This window comes from Diabrotica virgifera, chromosome 5, assembly GCF_917563875.1.
Source record: "Diabrotica virgifera virgifera chromosome 5, PGI_DIABVI_V3a".
NCBI classification, from domain to species: domain Eukaryota; kingdom Metazoa; phylum Arthropoda; class Insecta; order Coleoptera; family Chrysomelidae; genus Diabrotica; species Diabrotica virgifera.
Window position 1 is genome coordinate 28750200 of NC_065447.1, and position 18050 is coordinate 28768249.

Sequence of the window (18050 nt, forward strand, 5' to 3'; positions counted from 1 at the left end):
ACAATCTTACTCAAAAAGAACCCCTTTTAACAAATTTGCATGTTGTCAGGTCCAAAAGTGGGTCAAAAATTTTTTTAAACGTTTTTTTTTTCCTTAAATTTTTTTGCATCGATTTAAGTTTTTTTGGATTTTTTGGATCATTCCAAAGAGAAACGGTCTTTAGTGACTTTTCTCTAAAGTTGATAGTTTTTGACATATAAGCGATTAAAAATTTAAAAATTGCGAAATCGGCCATTTTTAATCCTCCAAAACTATGTGAAAAACTGAAAATTTCGATGTTACCAAGGTAGGTGGATATTCTTTAAACATCGATTGAAGAAATCCTTAAAGAGTTTTTTGCAATACAATATCGAAAACCTCTTTGTTTTTTAATTACTAATCAAGCGGTCGCTACACTATTTTCAATCGTTGCATGTATACAACATTGTATGTAATATGCGTAAATCTATGTGCGGAAAAATATTTTGATTCAATTTTTTTTTTTCACCATCTTGACACATGCTTGAAAAGGTTCCCTATTAACAAATTTGCATGTTGCCAGGGACAAGATTGGGTCAAAAAAATTTTAAACATTTTTTTTTAAATATTTTCCGATTACCTCTAGGTACACATGCAACGGTTGAAAATAGGGCCGCGCCCGCGATTTGGAATGATCCAAAAAACCTAAAAATAATTGCCCAAAGCAAAAAAATTAGTTTTAGGAAAAAACAAAAAAAAAACGTTAAAAAAATGTTTGACTGTATTTTGATCGTGGCAACATGCAAAAAGGGGACATTTTCAAGCAAGATGGTGAAAAAAAATTAAATCATAATATTTTTCCGCACATACATACAGTGCGTCCATAAAGTAACGCATAAATTCATTATTTCGTAAACCGGCGACTTTAAGGAAAAATCCCGACACAGGTCGATTTTTATTTTTAATTTCCGACTTTTTGGCATATCTATCATACTAGTGACGTCATCCATCTGGGCGTGATGACATAATCGATAATTTTTTTTAAATGAGAATAGGGGTCATGTGATAGCTCATTTGAAAGGGTCTATTCCATAATATAAATATTAACATAATTATTTATACAAGGTGTTCAAAAAAACATTTTATTAATTAGAATAATTGAGTCAAAACTGCAAACAGGTGTATGTTTTCAAAAAAACTTTTGATAATATTTTATTATCAGCTAAGTACTTTCGACACATAACGTGTCATCATCAGAGCTATGTGTCGAAAGTACTTAGCTGATAATAAAATATTTTTTACACACTATCAAAAGTTTTTTTAAAAACATACACCTGTTTGCAGTTTTGACCTATTTAGAAGTGTGTACAAGTCTTGCAGTCTTTTCCAATTTAAAATAATTGAGACAGAAAGAAGAATGTATGTAATTTATCTAATCCAAAATACGTTTTAATGTTGTCAGAAAACAGGAAAAAATGTTTATTTGACAAATAAATATTGTTTTTCGCTTAAATTCAATGTTAAAGCTTCCCCCCACTTGCCTCTTGCCAGTTTGAATATTTCGTTTAAGCGAAAATCAATGTTTATTTGTCAAATAATTTTTTTTTGTTTTCTGACAGTAGTAAAACGCATTTTCCATTAAATAAATTACATACATTCTTCTTTTTGTCTCAATTATTTTAATTAAAAAAATGTTTTTTGAACACCCTGTATAGATAATTATGTTAATGTTTAAATTAGTGAATAGAGAAATGAATACCCTTTCAAATGAGCTATCACATGACCCCTATTCTCATTTAAAAAAATCATCGATTACGTCATCACGTCCAGACGGATGACGTCACTAGTATGATATATATTCCAAAAAATCGTAATTTAAAGATAAAAATCGACCTATTTCGGGATTTTTCCTTGAAGTCGCCGGTTTACGAACTAACGAAATTATGCGTTACTTTATGGACGCACTGTATACATCATACATGCAACGGTTGAAAATAGTGTCGCGCCCGCTTGATTGGAAATTAAAAAACAAAGGGGTTTTCGATATTGTATTGCAAAAACCTCTTCGAGATTTAATCAATCGATGTTTAAAGAACATCTACCTACCTTGGCAACATTGAAATTTTCAGTTTTTCACATAGTTTTTGAGGATTAAAAATGGCCGATTTCGTAATTTTTAAACTTTTAATTGCTTATATGTCAAAAATTATCAACTTTTGAGAAAAGTCACTAAAGACCTTTTCTGTTTGGAATGATCCAAAAAAATCTAAAAAAACTTTGTTAAAAATTTAGGGAAAAAACAAAAAAAAAACGTTTAAAAAATTTTTGACCCACTTGTGGACCTGGCAACATGCAAATTTGTTAAAAGGGGTCCTTTTTGAGTAATATTGTGCAAAAAATCTGAATTAGAATATTTTTCTTAGCGGATGCGCAGTGGCTTTCTGGACTAACTGTAGTTTAAACAGATATATTACAGTTAGGCAGTAATATAGAGTAACGTGTATTATTAATTATGTATTATTTAGGCTATGGCGTTGTGATTCATTACACCTATGAAATATTCAGATACTAATATTAATGTAATTCCATTGTTGTAGTTCAATAATGCTCAATAATTGATAAGACTGGAGTATCACATTGCACAACCGCATTGGTTATAAATTGGCATCTGTTTATTATTAATTATACAGTTACACCCCATTCAGAAACTATACCTTTAAAAATGGCCAAAAATTACGTTGTTCGTGTTTTATTTGTGAACATATTTATATCAAGATTTAGCCATACGGCTCACACTCCCTAATAAGTTTTGAGGTTCGATAATAAAAACACAATTTTATGGTTTGAAATACACTTCTATTATTCAGGGCCTATTTTACCACTAGGCCCGTGAGGCACTTGCCTCGGGCCCCTATTTTATTGGGGCCCGGAAAGATCACCAAAAAAACATTTTTATTATAATAACAAAATAGATTTTCAAAATTTTTTTATTTTACAAACAGGAATTGATAAATGATAACAATAAGAAATGTATAAAAAATTTCAATTTCTTTGCCACACGAAAATGCAGCAGCTGCATAATACTCTGGTTAAATCGGAGAGTGCAGAAGGAGTCTATACCGGTTTCGGAGGTTTTTTCCTCCTCATCAGTAGTCCCACATCCTCTTCTCTTCGATTTCCCCAGGTATCATACTTTGGGCCTTTCCGAATTGCAAAGAACGAAATGCCGTGGATGAACTAGACCCATCTACCGAAAAACAAAGTAATTTATCAATCGAAGTAGCACAGCAAACAACAATAAATATCGTTTCCATGCCACCAGATTGACAACAGGTGGAATGCTTTCTTTGGTTACAACTTCCCGAGATTTTCAAAAATTATAAATCATACAGGATGCCGAGGAAATTAAGATGAGAGAATTTTAAATAATTCACAACCCATCTGTTCAGCGTGGTTAAGTTCCAACAAGAAAGATTCCTTAGTACTCAACAAAAGAGTAAATGAATTAAAATGTATGAACACTTTCAATTTCTTTGCAACACGAAAATGCAGCTGCTGCTTTACTTTTAAATCTTCAAAAAAAAAATTCAATCACTGCTAAGATAGGTACTTGATCAGAGCCGGATTTAAGGCAGTGGGGGCCCCTGGGCAGAATTGATGTGGGGCCCTGCCCTACATCCTGCTATTAAAAAATTGTTGTTATAACTATGGTACCTAAATAGTCAACTACAGGATTTTCGCTTTTAGAAATTAAAAAAAATACTATTCTAACTGGGAAATAAGCCACAATTTAACTTGAAAAATCATTTTTTTTTCTTTTCTTATTGGCTTTTAATTGCTTGATCCATTCAGCCACGATAAAATGATTTTATTGACATTTCGACTTCCACTTCGGACGTCGTTATCAAAATACAAAATATCAATGTACTTATTTATATAAAATTAATATTTTATATTTTGATAATGACGTCCGAAGTGGAAGCCGAAACGTTAGTAAATTCATTTTTCAAGTTAAATTGTGGCTTATTTCCCAGTTAGAATAGTAAATTACATAAATGACACAAACAAATAGCTTCAGAACAATATTTAAAAAATGTTGATCTAATTTCATCAATATATTTTTAAATAATAAAAAATACAAGGGCTTTATCTTGTTACAGTAAAAGATTAAAAATAAACATAGTTAAGATGCATGGTTAAGGTCACGGTACTTTTCGAGATTTTTTAATTTAAAATTCCTTGAGTATGTCGGACATGTCTAGATATCTTAAAACATCGTGTCAATGCTCATTATTATAGAGAGATGATTCAAACGCTCTTGGCTCATCATAGACCGAAGTCGATTTTTAATTAACTTAAGTTTTGAGAATGATCTCTCTCCACTGCAGTTAGTTAGCATCAGAATTAAATATAAACGAAGTGTCACCTCAACGTTTGGAAACGCATCCTTCACATTATTTTCTTTTATCAGTCGGTACATTTGAAGCTCTTTACTTAGGTACCTACCTATTATTGATGAGCCAGCCTTCTCTTTAAATGAATTGAAAAATTCTACAAATTATACCAGTTCGACACCTAGGTGTTCAACTAAATCATTGTTGTACGAGTCGGTAAGCTTCAGTGAATGAGCTTTAATTTCATTTGGAGTTAAATTTTCCAAATGATGGAAAAATCCAAAATTGGAATGAATGGATTCATATGCAGAATGACCTTTGACTTAAAGACGAAATGAAGTGATCTATAATAGCGATAAAATTTTGAGTCGTAAATTTCTCTGGTTTTGTCATTTCAGTCTCTAGAGATGTTCCATAATCCAGTGGAGTCAGTCAAATATTCCTTAAAAGAACATAAATTCGTTAAGTGATCTAAGTGCCGCCACTCCTGAATTAAGGTCAATATTTGGATATTGGAGAATACGTATATTTATGTTGTTTGTCCTCTCTAAGATTTCATTCCAAAATATTGCAAATATTCCTGTTTCCTGTAAACACATTCGATTATACAAACCATTCGCATTGTTACGAGTTTTAAATTGTTCCTCATCGTCTTCTGAAATTTTGGATTATGCTGCTTTAATCTAATTATAACGTATAATACGTGCTTCTGCGGCATCACTTCTAGATGACTATCTATACTTTACTCCTTTAGGAACAATAATATTTCTGCCATGGTCGGCGTTGCTCTCGCTTAAAGTCGCAGCTTTTAATATTCGATTAAAAATCGATATGTACAGGAAGTGAACAATACATACATATATGTAGTTCATATAGTGCTTCTAAGAAATCAAAGAATGCTATGGCAGCAGGACAACACTGTTGCAGCTTTTGGCCGGTCCAAGTATAAAAATTAAGAAAAGTTAATACATAATGACATAACCTACTTACTTCATACTTTGATTTTTTCAATTTAAAAATAATGTAAATCGTTACTCAAACGATATTTAGATTATACGGTTTTGATAATAATTCTCATGTTTTGAACATTAAAAAAATATATTGTTTAAATCTCCCAGTGAGGTGTTATTACACTCATTACACGGATAGAAGTTCTCTAATACTTATTCCTATTTTAAAAATATGTGAAGGAAAGCTCCGAAACAGAATTCGATGAAGTGAATAGGTAGTTAGCAGTGACCATTACGAACTTTAGTAATATTTTTATATAACGTCTCCCATCTTTCCCTGGCCATTTAATCTTTAATAACGGTAAAAAATCATAATTAATCTCAAATTCTTATCAAGTTCGAAAATCATATATTTATATATAAATATCTAGGTACACGTTATCACTGTATCATCCTTAGAATATAAAATAAACGTTTATAACAATTAAATATGTAATAAAAACTTTATTTTATATTCTATTGTAATAATTATTGAGGTTAAGAGAGAAATTCCTTGGCATATAACGTGCACATCATTCTATTTGTTCGAAATATTATCCCGTAGGTTCAAAAATACGAAAATTGCCGATGATTTTCTGACAGTCTACTCGAACCCAGTTCGTAATCACTTTTTGGCTTCGATGCGTATTCGCATCGAGTTTGCCTACGGTTCGTTTTGCGATCTCGCATGGAGTGTTCGTAATCCCGCTGCAGGCCCCTGGTCAAACGATCCATATTTCCAAAGCTTGCTAAATTATTCCCTATCGAATTGAGTTCCCACTGCATCGTAAACGGCATCAAACTTAGTTAGAATTAGATGCAACTGGTAAACAATGTAATATTCAAGTACGGCACAGGAATTACAAATCTAAGAGCTTTATCCCATAACGAAAACCACGGATCCATTAGCGTAAGGGCCATGAAATTCGATCAATATTCTATCACCTACGTAAACTATTCTAGAAGACAAGTTTGCAGAGGCGTACTCACAAAAATAAAAGCAAAAATAAAACCAAAAATTTTGCTAATGAAGTTTAGCAGGTGAATAAGAGATGTTGGCCTGAAGCTATTTTCTTGTGGCATTTTTGCAATTAACTAGTTTCGATGGGAAATAAGCCACAATTTTACTAGGAAAATGATTTTATTAACGTTTCGACGCCCAAATCGGGTGTCGTTGTCAAAATACAAAAAATATTAATGAATTAAACAAAAATGTTGTTGCTTAGTAAAAAAATTCTTCTAATAATTTATTTAATCTGACTCATTTATACCGACAATTCAGACATATATTATACATTTTAAAGTAGAAGACTTTAAAATGATATTGCCAATATTTATGAGTTGCGTTCCTGGGACGACTTTATTGAAAGATAGTTCATTCGATTACATGAAATCAATCCCAACTCAAGAATATCCGTCACAAAAAAATATAAAATGTGATCTGTCTTTAAAAAGACAACCACATGTGATGGTGCAATAAAATTCTCGCGCTAGAGATTCCATAGTAAACCACGAGGGAAACCCAGGAAAAACCTCGTGATACTATCCCGGCATCGTAAGTATTAGGTCTTACTTTAGTTTACTCTCAAAACTAATACCAAATTTTGACCTTTATATGTACATATGTTATTTTAAATTATAAGTAATATTAATAATACATAGATATATAAACAATACTAAAATATAAAATATGTACTAACTCGATATGTTATTGACTTACAAATCCTGGTATTTTCTTTCTTTTGACTTCCTCTTTTAGTATGGGTAACCACACCCTACTGCATTCTACCGAGGAATTTGTGACACAATTGGTTTCATTTAGATAATTAAAGCCACTTTTTTGATTTTTCTCTTTTTACTATCTGTTTCTTTCAGGACTATACTTCAATCTCTCCACTGAACTCTATGCTTATTATCCCCCCATACCATACCATACCATGCATGTTGACATATTTGAGATCTATCAAATTCTCTATTTTTAATATAAGACTGATGTTCACTTATTCTAACGTTCATTGGTTTTGATGTTTCACCTAAATAAAATTGTTCGCATTCACAAGGTATTTTATAAATACAATTCTTTGTTCTTTCTTGTTCACTGTTAGGTTTAGTTTTAGATAGAATAGATCTCAACGTGTTTGTTGTTTTGAATGTTGTTGAAATGTTGAATTTATTTCCTATTGTTTTAAGTTTGTCGGATAGTCCTTTTATATAAATATGGTATTGATATTTTCCTCGTATTATTTCTTGTGAATGCTATAGCATCCCGTTCTCAGTTGTTCTGTTCCATTGGATCCAATCTTGACAATTCCTTATTTATAAACGATAAAGGATAATTATTTTTTAGTAAAACATATGTTAACAATTGTTTTTCTTCTAACAATGAATTTTCGTTAGAACAAGTAATTTTGGCTCTATCTTATAAGGATTTATTGATTCCCTTTTTAACGTTGATGTTGTGATTTGATTTGTAATTGAGATATCTGTTGGTTCACACTTCACATTATTCATCTATATGTTCCCATGAAGGATCAATTGTAAAGGGTTTTTAACCACATATTTTTGTGTTTTGGTGGTTAGCATGTTAGATTCACGTAAGCACTGATGATGATCGGTCATCCGATCGAAAACTAATTCTGTGATATAGCTCTTTTTAGGGATTTTAACAAATATATCTCTTATAAAGTATTTTAACGTTTTTGTTTACCATTATGTGCCATATATTTTCTTCATACACCAACTTAATTATAATAACTGTTGACAGATTTATATTTATTTCCGAAAGGCAGTCCCATAATTTAATTCTGGGTACAGAGTCGTATGCTTTTTCCAAATATACGAATGCTATGTGGGTCTCTTCATTCTGGCTGGTTCTTTTCTCCGTAAGCTACTGAATTACAACTACAGTGAATCCACTTTAGTCTTCACTTATTTTTCTTCTTTTTTCCATTTCCAGTTTGTAAAATTAACATAAAGAGTAAATTGTTAATTTATATCTTGCAAAGTATTTTCAATGGAAAGACCATTTTTGAATATTTTCATCACGTTATACCAAACTTTTCCTTGCTGTAAATAATTATATCTCCGCGAATGATTATCCTGTACCTCCCTCACTAAACTGCATTCCTAAAATAAGGCGCGTCGAATAATATATCGCTTGTACTATTTCGGTGAATTTAAAACAGCACTTCCGGTTTCTACTCTGGAACTGTAAAGCCGAGGTTAAATTTCTCACCTTTAATACCATCTTTGGGATATAAGCTTCCTCATTCGTCAGTATATCTGTCCTAATAAGGGATGAGTTGTGTTTACGGATAGACAGACAGACATCCCAGGCAACCAAACGACGTTTTTAAAACGTAGATAACACGTCATATAAATAACGTAGATAACACCAATTGACGTGTTTCTATGACGTAGTACTGACGTTGAAAATCACGTGTATTTGTCTCATTGATTTGACGTCATAATTGTGACGATTTTAAAACGTCATTGTACCTACATTTTTTTCACGTCGAGATTGTGACGATTTTCAAACGTCAAAAAGATGACGACTTCTGCGTCGCCTTCCGTAAAATCAAGTTTTTAATACTTTCAAAAAGTGAAATCTTTCAGATGTTTCAGAATAGTATAAAAAATAGGTAACATTAACAGAAAATAAACATCAAAAACAAATAAACATGACCTCAAATAGTTGACAAGAAGAATTACTGCATTAAACTAACTCACTGAGCAAAAACGAATAAAAATCTCTCAATTAACACGTTTCTTCAACTAAATATCTAAATGAAAAGTCTTATTTTATCACACAAGACACAAACCATGTAAACAATAAATGAGAAATTTCTTATGAACAACGTTATAAACGAAATTGTTTGGAATCAATACAAACAAGCTTTTTAAGCTCCTCAAAATTTTGTGACGTCAGACTTGGCTGTCTAAAATGAAGACGTTTTTTAAACGTATTTTAACGTCATTAATCTTACATATTTAAAATCACCTACAAAAGACGTCTATATGACGTATTGTTCAAACAAGTGTATATATTCAACCAAAGCTGACGTTTCCTCGACGTTATATGACGTCACTTGGTTGCCTGGAATAGATAATTCAAGGTTTTCACATTTTAATGGTGAAAACAATATAAAAGAGTGCTAATTATTTTTACTTCAAAGAAGAGTAAATTTGTTGATTTGCATATGTACTTTTTGGAGAGTATTTTCAATAAAAAGAACATTTTTGGATAGTTTCTAAGTTTTCTTTCTTGTAAATATATCTCCGCCAATGCTTATCCTGTACCTCCCTCATACGGTTAAGTCACTGCTCTGACCCATCCCTTGACCTGTCTCGAACACTCTCACTAAACTGCATTCCTGAGAGAAGAACAACGGCCGCAACGGCAGACGGCGAAGACATCATGAAGGTACGTTTTAGGAATCGTCGACTTTAAAACAGGATTTATCTGTATTGGGAATATGCAGACACTAAACTTGTTCATTGATCGTTTCTACATTGGAATTTATCAACTATAATTGAAAAATTTAATATGTATTAGTATTAGTATAGTCAGGGCCCACGTAAGGGTTACTGGCGCCTGTGTGCAAAACAGGATTTTAGCGCCCCTTATGGCATTTTGGATCATGTTTTTAATTAAATTGTTGAAAGTAGGTAGGTGCTTGAAATAAACCAAAAAACTGAATATTAGAAGTCATAGGTATTTACAATCTGAAGAATTATAAATATGACTATAATACTCAAGGTAAAATATTGTAAAACCTTCGAATTTTAAAGTACCGCTTGGATTGATATGACATATGGTATAAACATAGCTAACATGTCAGAGAAAAAAGTGATACTGCCCCGATGTGTGCTTTTGCCATGAATGTGAGTTTCATCCATTCTCGGATGTGAAAAAACGTTCAAAACGTTCAAAAAGTCTGAAATTTGATAAAATGACCAATTATTTTAAACAACTTTTGTTCTATAAAGTTTTTTCACTAAGTCAATACATTTGAATACTTTTCAAGTTATTTGCGAGTAAATATGTTCATTTTTCAACAACAAAAAACACGTTTTTAGACGGATTTTTGCAAATACCTCAAAAAGTAAATATTTTATCGAAAAAAATATAACATAAAAAAGTGAAAAAAATGGTGTAAGGGGCTATCCATTAATCACGTGAGGCTCGAAAGGGGAGGAGGGGTCCATAAAAAATCACGAAACGTCACAAGGGGGGAGGGGGGTGTAGTAATATATCACGTGTATTTATTTTTTCGTCAAACGTGTACAAAAATCGAAAGCGGCATTGGTGTGACTGATTAAAAAATCCCGTTCTCATTAATAATATAATACTCCCCAACAACACATTAATTTTCTTTCCTTTCATCCAAATTTCTATAAATAGTTTTATTATTGGATGTTAATGTTAGCCACATCGGATACTCTTCATGGTAATAATTATCTTAAATGCTTTAAGATAAGAAGGTGTTTTCTTTTGAATGTATACCATGTGTGTCCACTAGGAATACTGACCCTGTCGCCCTTATTTATGGGTTTTTAGTATTTTCTGATGAATTGGTGAAGTCGTGTCCCTGTGAGTTATTCTGTTGTTTCGGCATTGAATACATGCGTAAACAGGATTGCTAGGTCAGTTTTTAAATCTTCAGTAGTTTTGCTTTCAAAAAATCAGTATATTTTTTAGGCCATGTAATACATATCAGGATATGATATTTACTCTGGGAATATAATATAATAATATATATACAAGGTGGTCCATTTTATTTGCCTCGGTCTCTATAAAAAACGACTTAATATATAAAAAAAATTTCTTCACAAAATATACTGGGTCATTAACACTACAATCTAAAAATAATGTGACTTATACAGGGTGCTCCAAAAAAGAGTGGTATATCAAAGTTATATTTTTTTATAGAACACCCTATATTTAATAAGACTTTTGAATTGCCCTTAAAAAATAAGCTGTACTTTTATAAGGGTTCCCTATACCTAAATACAGGGCTTTTTGATTTATGTATCTCGATTTTTATAAAATTAAGGTTTCAGAAAAAAATAAATATATACGAATCTAAGAAACGGCGACAAATTTTTTCTTGGATCTTAACAATATAGAATATTCAGAATATATACATACATACATATTATATAATCGATGTTCCTCTTATACCGAAAGTTGTCGAGGGATTAAACGTATGTTTATTGTTAAAAAATGTTGTACAGTTGGTCAAAATATTAGATTATTCTATTAACAAATTCAATATTTTAGCTCATGTATCAATACTTCAAGTATTGCCCATGCCATACACAACTTTGTCAGGCATGATCTAGATGCAATATTTATCTTTGCAAATGCACCTGGAAGAAGCAGGTTCAATCTCGTCTAGAGAAGAATGGCGCCTTTAAGCCGGAAATTATCTGGACTCATACTGCCGCATGATTCTTATGTAACCCATTTGGATGAACAAGGGAGAACAAAAGATCATGACCTTGAAAAAAGAACTTTCAGAATGCTGGTGAAGTTCGATTCCGGATTTGCCTTCCCAGCACCCAGGCAACCAACTGACGTCATATAACGTCGAGGAAACGTCAGTTTTGGTTGAATATATACACGTGTTTGAAAATTACGTCATATAGACGTCTTTTGTAGGTGATTTTAAATACGTAAGATTAATGACGTTAAAATAACGTTTAAAAAACGTTTTCATTTCAGACAGTTTAAGTCTGACGTCACAAAATTGGGAGGAGCTTATTTATATTACTCCAAACAATTTCGTTAAATAATTTTCATAAGAAATTTCTCATTTATTGTTTACGTGGTTTGTGGCTCGTGTGATAAAATAAGACTTTTCATTTAGATATTTAGTTGAAGAAACGTGTTAATTAAGAGATTTGTATTCGTTTTTGCTCAGTGAGTTAGTTTAATGCAGTATTCTTCTTGACAACTGTTTGAGGTTATGTTTATTTTCTGTTAATGAACTAATTATGTGTTATCGAGTAATTTGTTAATAAGTTATTTATTAGTTTGTATGTTTTTTCAGTTTTGACACAGTAAGTAGGTATACTTATATAAATAGTGAAAATTCTATAATGCGAGGGCTGGTACAATCATGCAGAATCAATGTTAGATTGTTTCTAATGCACAAGCGATCTCAAACTAATGGTAGTATATCTTCATCGACACATGGGACGTAGACCTATAGGTTTCATGTTACCTATTTTTTATGCTACCTATTTTAAAAAATCTGAAAGAGGTCACTTTTTGAAAGTATTAAAGACGTGATTTTACCGACGTATAAAAGTCGTCACCTTTTAGACGTTTTAAAATCGTCACAATTATGACGTCAAATCGATGAGACAAATACACGTGATTTTCAACGTCGGTACTACGTCATAGAAACGCGTCAATTGGTCATTTTTATGACGTGTTATCTACGTTATAAAAACGTCGTTTGGTTGCCTGGGCAGTGATATAACGAGCATGTGTGAGAGAGCCAATATTTGCTTCAGGTGGTGAAGTGTGATGATTGCGCTTGCTGTGAAGATAATACGGTGTTCTATACGTTCCATTCTTTCGGAGCGCTTCCTTATACCTCCTTCCTATATACTCCTATATACTCCAAAGCCTCAAGAACATGATGGCAAGAGCAAGACGTTTGCTTAATTTCTTCTGCGTTGGTCTCTCGAAATTACTCCAACGTATGAAGGCTTCAAGCAAATTGATTTATGACCTGTATAGCCCTAGCCTGCAGAAGGATTATCAGGTACTATTGGAAAGGACATGTCAGCGGTGTGCACTGTACTTCTGTACAAAGAAAAAAGCTAAGACACATGTGTTTTCTTGTCACAAGCAATGTAATCTAAACATGTCTACCTGTTAGTTGCCGTTCTTTAGTTGTGAGATATCTATTTTTCTTGTCACTTTTCTTTTTTAACTTTCAGAAATCTTTTTAATCTAAAATTTATTATAATGGTAGGATAGCAAAGTATGGGGCCTATTGGATTGTGGTTATTAAGTCCTAAAACCAAAAAAAGTTAAGTAAAATTTTCCATTTTTCCAAAGTGGGAACTTTCCATTTTTTATTTTAATTTTCCATTTCCAACAATCGTTTTTTCCGATTATAGCGCCATCCATCCATAATCCGAAAAAATATCTCGACTAAAAGTTGCTTATTTTTACGTAAAGAATCCAAATCTGCAATAAAAATTTGGGGGTTCCATTTAAGATTTAATAGTAGCCCCCCACCCCACCTCAGTAGGGGGTCGTGTTTGTTACCATTCGATAGATTTTCAAAAACATTTGAAGTGTATTTTGCAGTTTTTCGATATGATTTTGCGAAATATCGCGGGGTTTGTATTTAAAATTTAAAATTTACCCCCCACCCCTCTCCGTGGGGGGTCATGTTTAGTACCATTCGATATATTTTTGAAAAATATTGAAGACGTATTTTTTAGTTTTTGGACCTGACGTTCATTTCGCGAAATATTCGCTTTTTTTGTGAAACTTTTTGACTCACCCATTTCCTTCCGCCCCGCTCAAATCGTCAGGTTTTTGAAATATACATTGCTTTACATGTACTTAACGTACCTTATCTTAATCTGACAATTTCGAGTATTTTTAAGGATAGATTTTTTTTGCGGTCCACCCTTAACGAACTTCCCTGTGTTAAGAGCCAATATTTATATGGTAGAGGTACATTTTCAGGGTAACTGCAAAATCATCTGACGCGCTCGAGTAACTGCAAAAATCCCCGCTTGGGCTCCCCTACCATAACTGAACTGGGTGTCCCAATAAGATTTTCTCTCGGCCATATCTCAGGAACCGTTTATAGTACAACTTTGAGAAAAAAATATTTTTAAATACACCGCTAGAGCGCGTAATTGAATATCAAAAATTAAAAAATCAAAATTTTACAAAATTTGCCTAACGAAAGGGCACTGGAAATCCGATCATCGTATTCTTCATAAAAATCTGCGCATATGAAAACCGTATGTCGATACCTTTTTTCTATCTCGAGATATCTTAACAAACGTGTAAATTTTAAACATAACTGTTACTGTCACCGGTAAACGAAGTTAAAGAAAGGTAGTGTGCTATGGAAAAAACAAAGAAACATTTTTTAGATGTCAACGTGTATTAATTAAAACAACAATTGGACAAACAACACTATAAAATATAACAAAGAAATAAAAACAACTACTTAGTGACGACTTAAATGTTCAAATTATGGCCCATAATTTTCGATGAAAGTATTTAGTCTTTAAGAGTATATTGAACAGCAGTCTCAATTTCTGCTCTCGCAATGCTTTGCATGGCGTTTTCTACTCTCTGTATCATGTTTTCTCGAGTAGTAGGCCTAGCGGCAAAAACAAGGTCTTTAATCCGCCCCCATAAATAAAAATCTAAAAGAGTTAAATCTGATGATCTGGCTACGAACTGCTAGCGGTACATCTTCCAGAAGAACAGGCAATTCATTCCTTAAAACAATTAGATAGCGTTCACCAATAATAGCATTATCAAAAAGAAAGGGTCCAATTATCCGCCCAACAAACATTTTAAGTTGATTTAACGTTTCATCGGCTAATTTTAGAAGCTTGCATGTTGAACAAAGGTAGTCGATTAGTTTGTTTATGCATCTGTTCAGTTTCTAAACAGGCGAAAAAGGAGAAGATAATCAGCTTAAAGCTGAATAAAGTAGCATTTATAAGCGCTTCTTCAACTTTTATATGGCTATTCATATTGCTACTGTACCACTTCTGCAAAATGAAGAAATACTTATTCAGTTTCTAAACAGCTTTACTTTCAGCCTTTGTTCAGCTGCTTTTGACCAATTTTCACGTGTTATATAATTTGTTTCCTTGCTGAAAAGTAGCTTTTGCAGATATTATACAGTCTATTTTTCAACTCTTCTTCAGCTTTTTATAAATAAAACAAAATTTTTTTTTTATATATTTATTACGATTTATTATCGACATTAGGTTTCTTTTAACTTCAATTTCACACTTATTTTATTATTTTATTTAAAATCGTAATACTTACTTTTTTTATTTTATAGTGTCTTCTGTGCGATTTGAACCTGCTACCTCTCGATCCATATATCACTGCCTATCCCACTGAGCTAATCTGGCACTTACCAAAAATGTGTATTTTATTGTATAAATGAAAAGCTTTGGAAGCTGAACAACAGCTGAAATAAATTTGAAGAAGCGCTGTTTATTTGTCGAACAAAAGCTGAAAATAATTATCGGAATTTTAGTTGAATAACTTCTGAATACTTGCTACAAAAGTAAACAACGCCACATTCACTAAATTTTAACTGAATTGAGATTGATTATTAGCAGAACAAAACACTCCTGGGATTTACCGCGAAAATACTGTCTTGTCTGTAAACGGAGATCAAAATTTATTTGTTTTTCCTATTTTTATAGTGATTTTTGCGTAAGTTTTAAGTCAAAATGAATAATTGTAATCCAGGTAAGTACGTTGTTTATTATTTATTCTTTAAGTATATAAAGTGTTTGTAAAAATGGATATTAATAATTATCAATATTACACATTTAAAAAAAGTTAGGTTAATTATTTTTTACATTTAGTATTAAACTTATTTTATTATGAAATATTTTGGTCTTAAATAATTAGAATAAACCTGGGATATATTTATTTATATAAGGAGACCGATATTAACAAACTACTAATAAGTTACAAATCTTCTAATTAACATAATGGGTAAATAAAAAGTATACTTTTATTATTATAAGAACGTAATATGAGTTGTCTATGCATTGGATGAAATTTAAAACTTCTTTTTTTCTACTTATGTATGTAATATTGTAGTTAATATTTGAAATTTTAATTAGTTTAATTTATTACACAACCCAATTTTAAAATCGTTGAAACGATAGAAGCTGGAAGGTCGGTCTTAACTGTTGTTCCACACAAGAGAAGTGGATAAAAAACAAAATTTTATTTTGGCCACCAAAAAACGTGAAAAATCTGATAAAGGATGTCAATTCTACTCCAGACATTACGTGGAATAAAATAATATGTCGCATCAAAAGAAATTATTATAAAAATCGCATTGCAGCTGAAACTGAACTTTTAGAAATGTCGGGAGGTTCGACTGATTCCGAGGTTTTAGGAGAAATGAAAGAAAAAAATAAAGTAAGAAACACAAAAAAGGTCACTAGTCAACAAAATTTTGAAACTTTGTTTGCATCATCATCGTCAAAATTTTGTTCGTTTCAACCAATCATACCGGAAGAAACTCCTGAGCCTGTTGTTGAAAGCGAAAATATAATTTTGGAAACCAATTTTTCGGATGAGGCAATTATTTCTCCTGAAGCAATTGCAAATGCGCAGTTTTTAAATGTCATCGAACAGGTAAGTTTTTATTGGAAACATTTAAAATTATTACTTTAATTACTTTTTTTTGCACCCTTAATTATAAGCCTTTGATTGGAGAACAAAGTAAAAACGACATTATTAACAAGTTGAATGACATTTAATCAGTTTAAAAATGATATAACAGAGAGCGTAAAAGATATGTTGGTGAAGGCAGTTGCGGCAATTAAATCAGATTTTGATGCCAAATTATTGTCAGAAATGCAGAATTTTAAAAACAATCATTAGGATGATGACAATATTCAATTTGAATTTCATGCCGTTTCAACCTCACAGGAGTTAAGTCAATTAGAGGAAAATCTCAAAGATCCAAATTATGAAAAGAAAGTAGTAAGTTATATTATTTCAGTTTTCATTTAATCTTTTAAATTTAATGTTGATATTGTTTTCTAGAGAAATTATTTTAAAAAAATTATTGGTAATATTCCTGATACTAGTAATGGTTTGGATACCTGCTATAGTATTGTAGATTATTTTTTTGAGAAAAAATTTATGGTGCAGTGTTCGTGGACGGGAGGAAGTAGAAGCAACACTGAAAAATGTTGTATTAAAAATTGCAAAAATATTTTAGAAGTGTTTTTTACAATAGTCCAAAGTTCCAATAAAGATTTTTCAAAGGCATTGTTGAAAAAATTTATAATTGGAATTAGAAGAAATGCAAAGAAGCGTAGTTTAACTGGAGGCATCCGCCAATCTTCAATACATAGAAGAAAAAAATCAATGGTTAAAAAACAACGTTTAAGTGGAAACAGAAAAGGTGTTGCTCAAAGACAAGGTAAAGGTACCTATATTAAAAAAATGTATAACATAAAAATTATTATTTCAGGCGAAAATGAAATTTTTAATGAAAATGAGCAATCATTTAATGAAGAAAAAGAATATGATGAAGATAACGATGAATATGGTATGGAAGAATATGAAGCTGACGGTGAAGATGCTATAATAGAACATGACGAGGTTGAAGAGGAAGATAATAATGATACAGACAAGGACTAAAAGAACATTTTTATTAAAAAAACTTTTTAATTTACATTCAAGTTTTGTTTATTTTTTAATAGTGTGTAGAAGAGGAATAAAAACAATTTTACTTTCATTGTATTTTATAACAACCATTTTACAAACAACATTCTCTAGCAAACAAAGTTTCATATTATTTAAATTTGTAATGTTGCAAATATATATGTGTAAATTTGATGATCGAATGGGATACTTAACTAAAGAAATCTTCTTTTTTCTTAACAGATTTTCCATGTATGAATATTTTACCACCTTTTTCTGATGCAGAATTCATTT

At 31.5% G+C, this 18050-nt stretch overlaps 1 protein-coding gene across 1 annotated transcript in view; it reads left to right on the forward strand.

The window, feature by feature from the left end:
• LOC126884960 (uncharacterized) overlaps positions 1–17753 on the forward strand; it is a 31051-nt gene extending 13298 nt beyond the window's left edge. The window contains exons 2-4 of the mRNA XM_050651339.1: positions 16441–16736; positions 16986–17087; positions 17151–17753. Coding sequence (XP_050507296.1) covers positions 16441–16736; positions 16986–17087; positions 17151–17753 — 1001 coding nt within the window. The remainder of the gene's footprint in view (positions 1–16440; positions 16737–16985; positions 17088–17150) is intronic.
• The last annotated feature ends 297 nt before the right edge of the window (positions 17754–18050 follow it).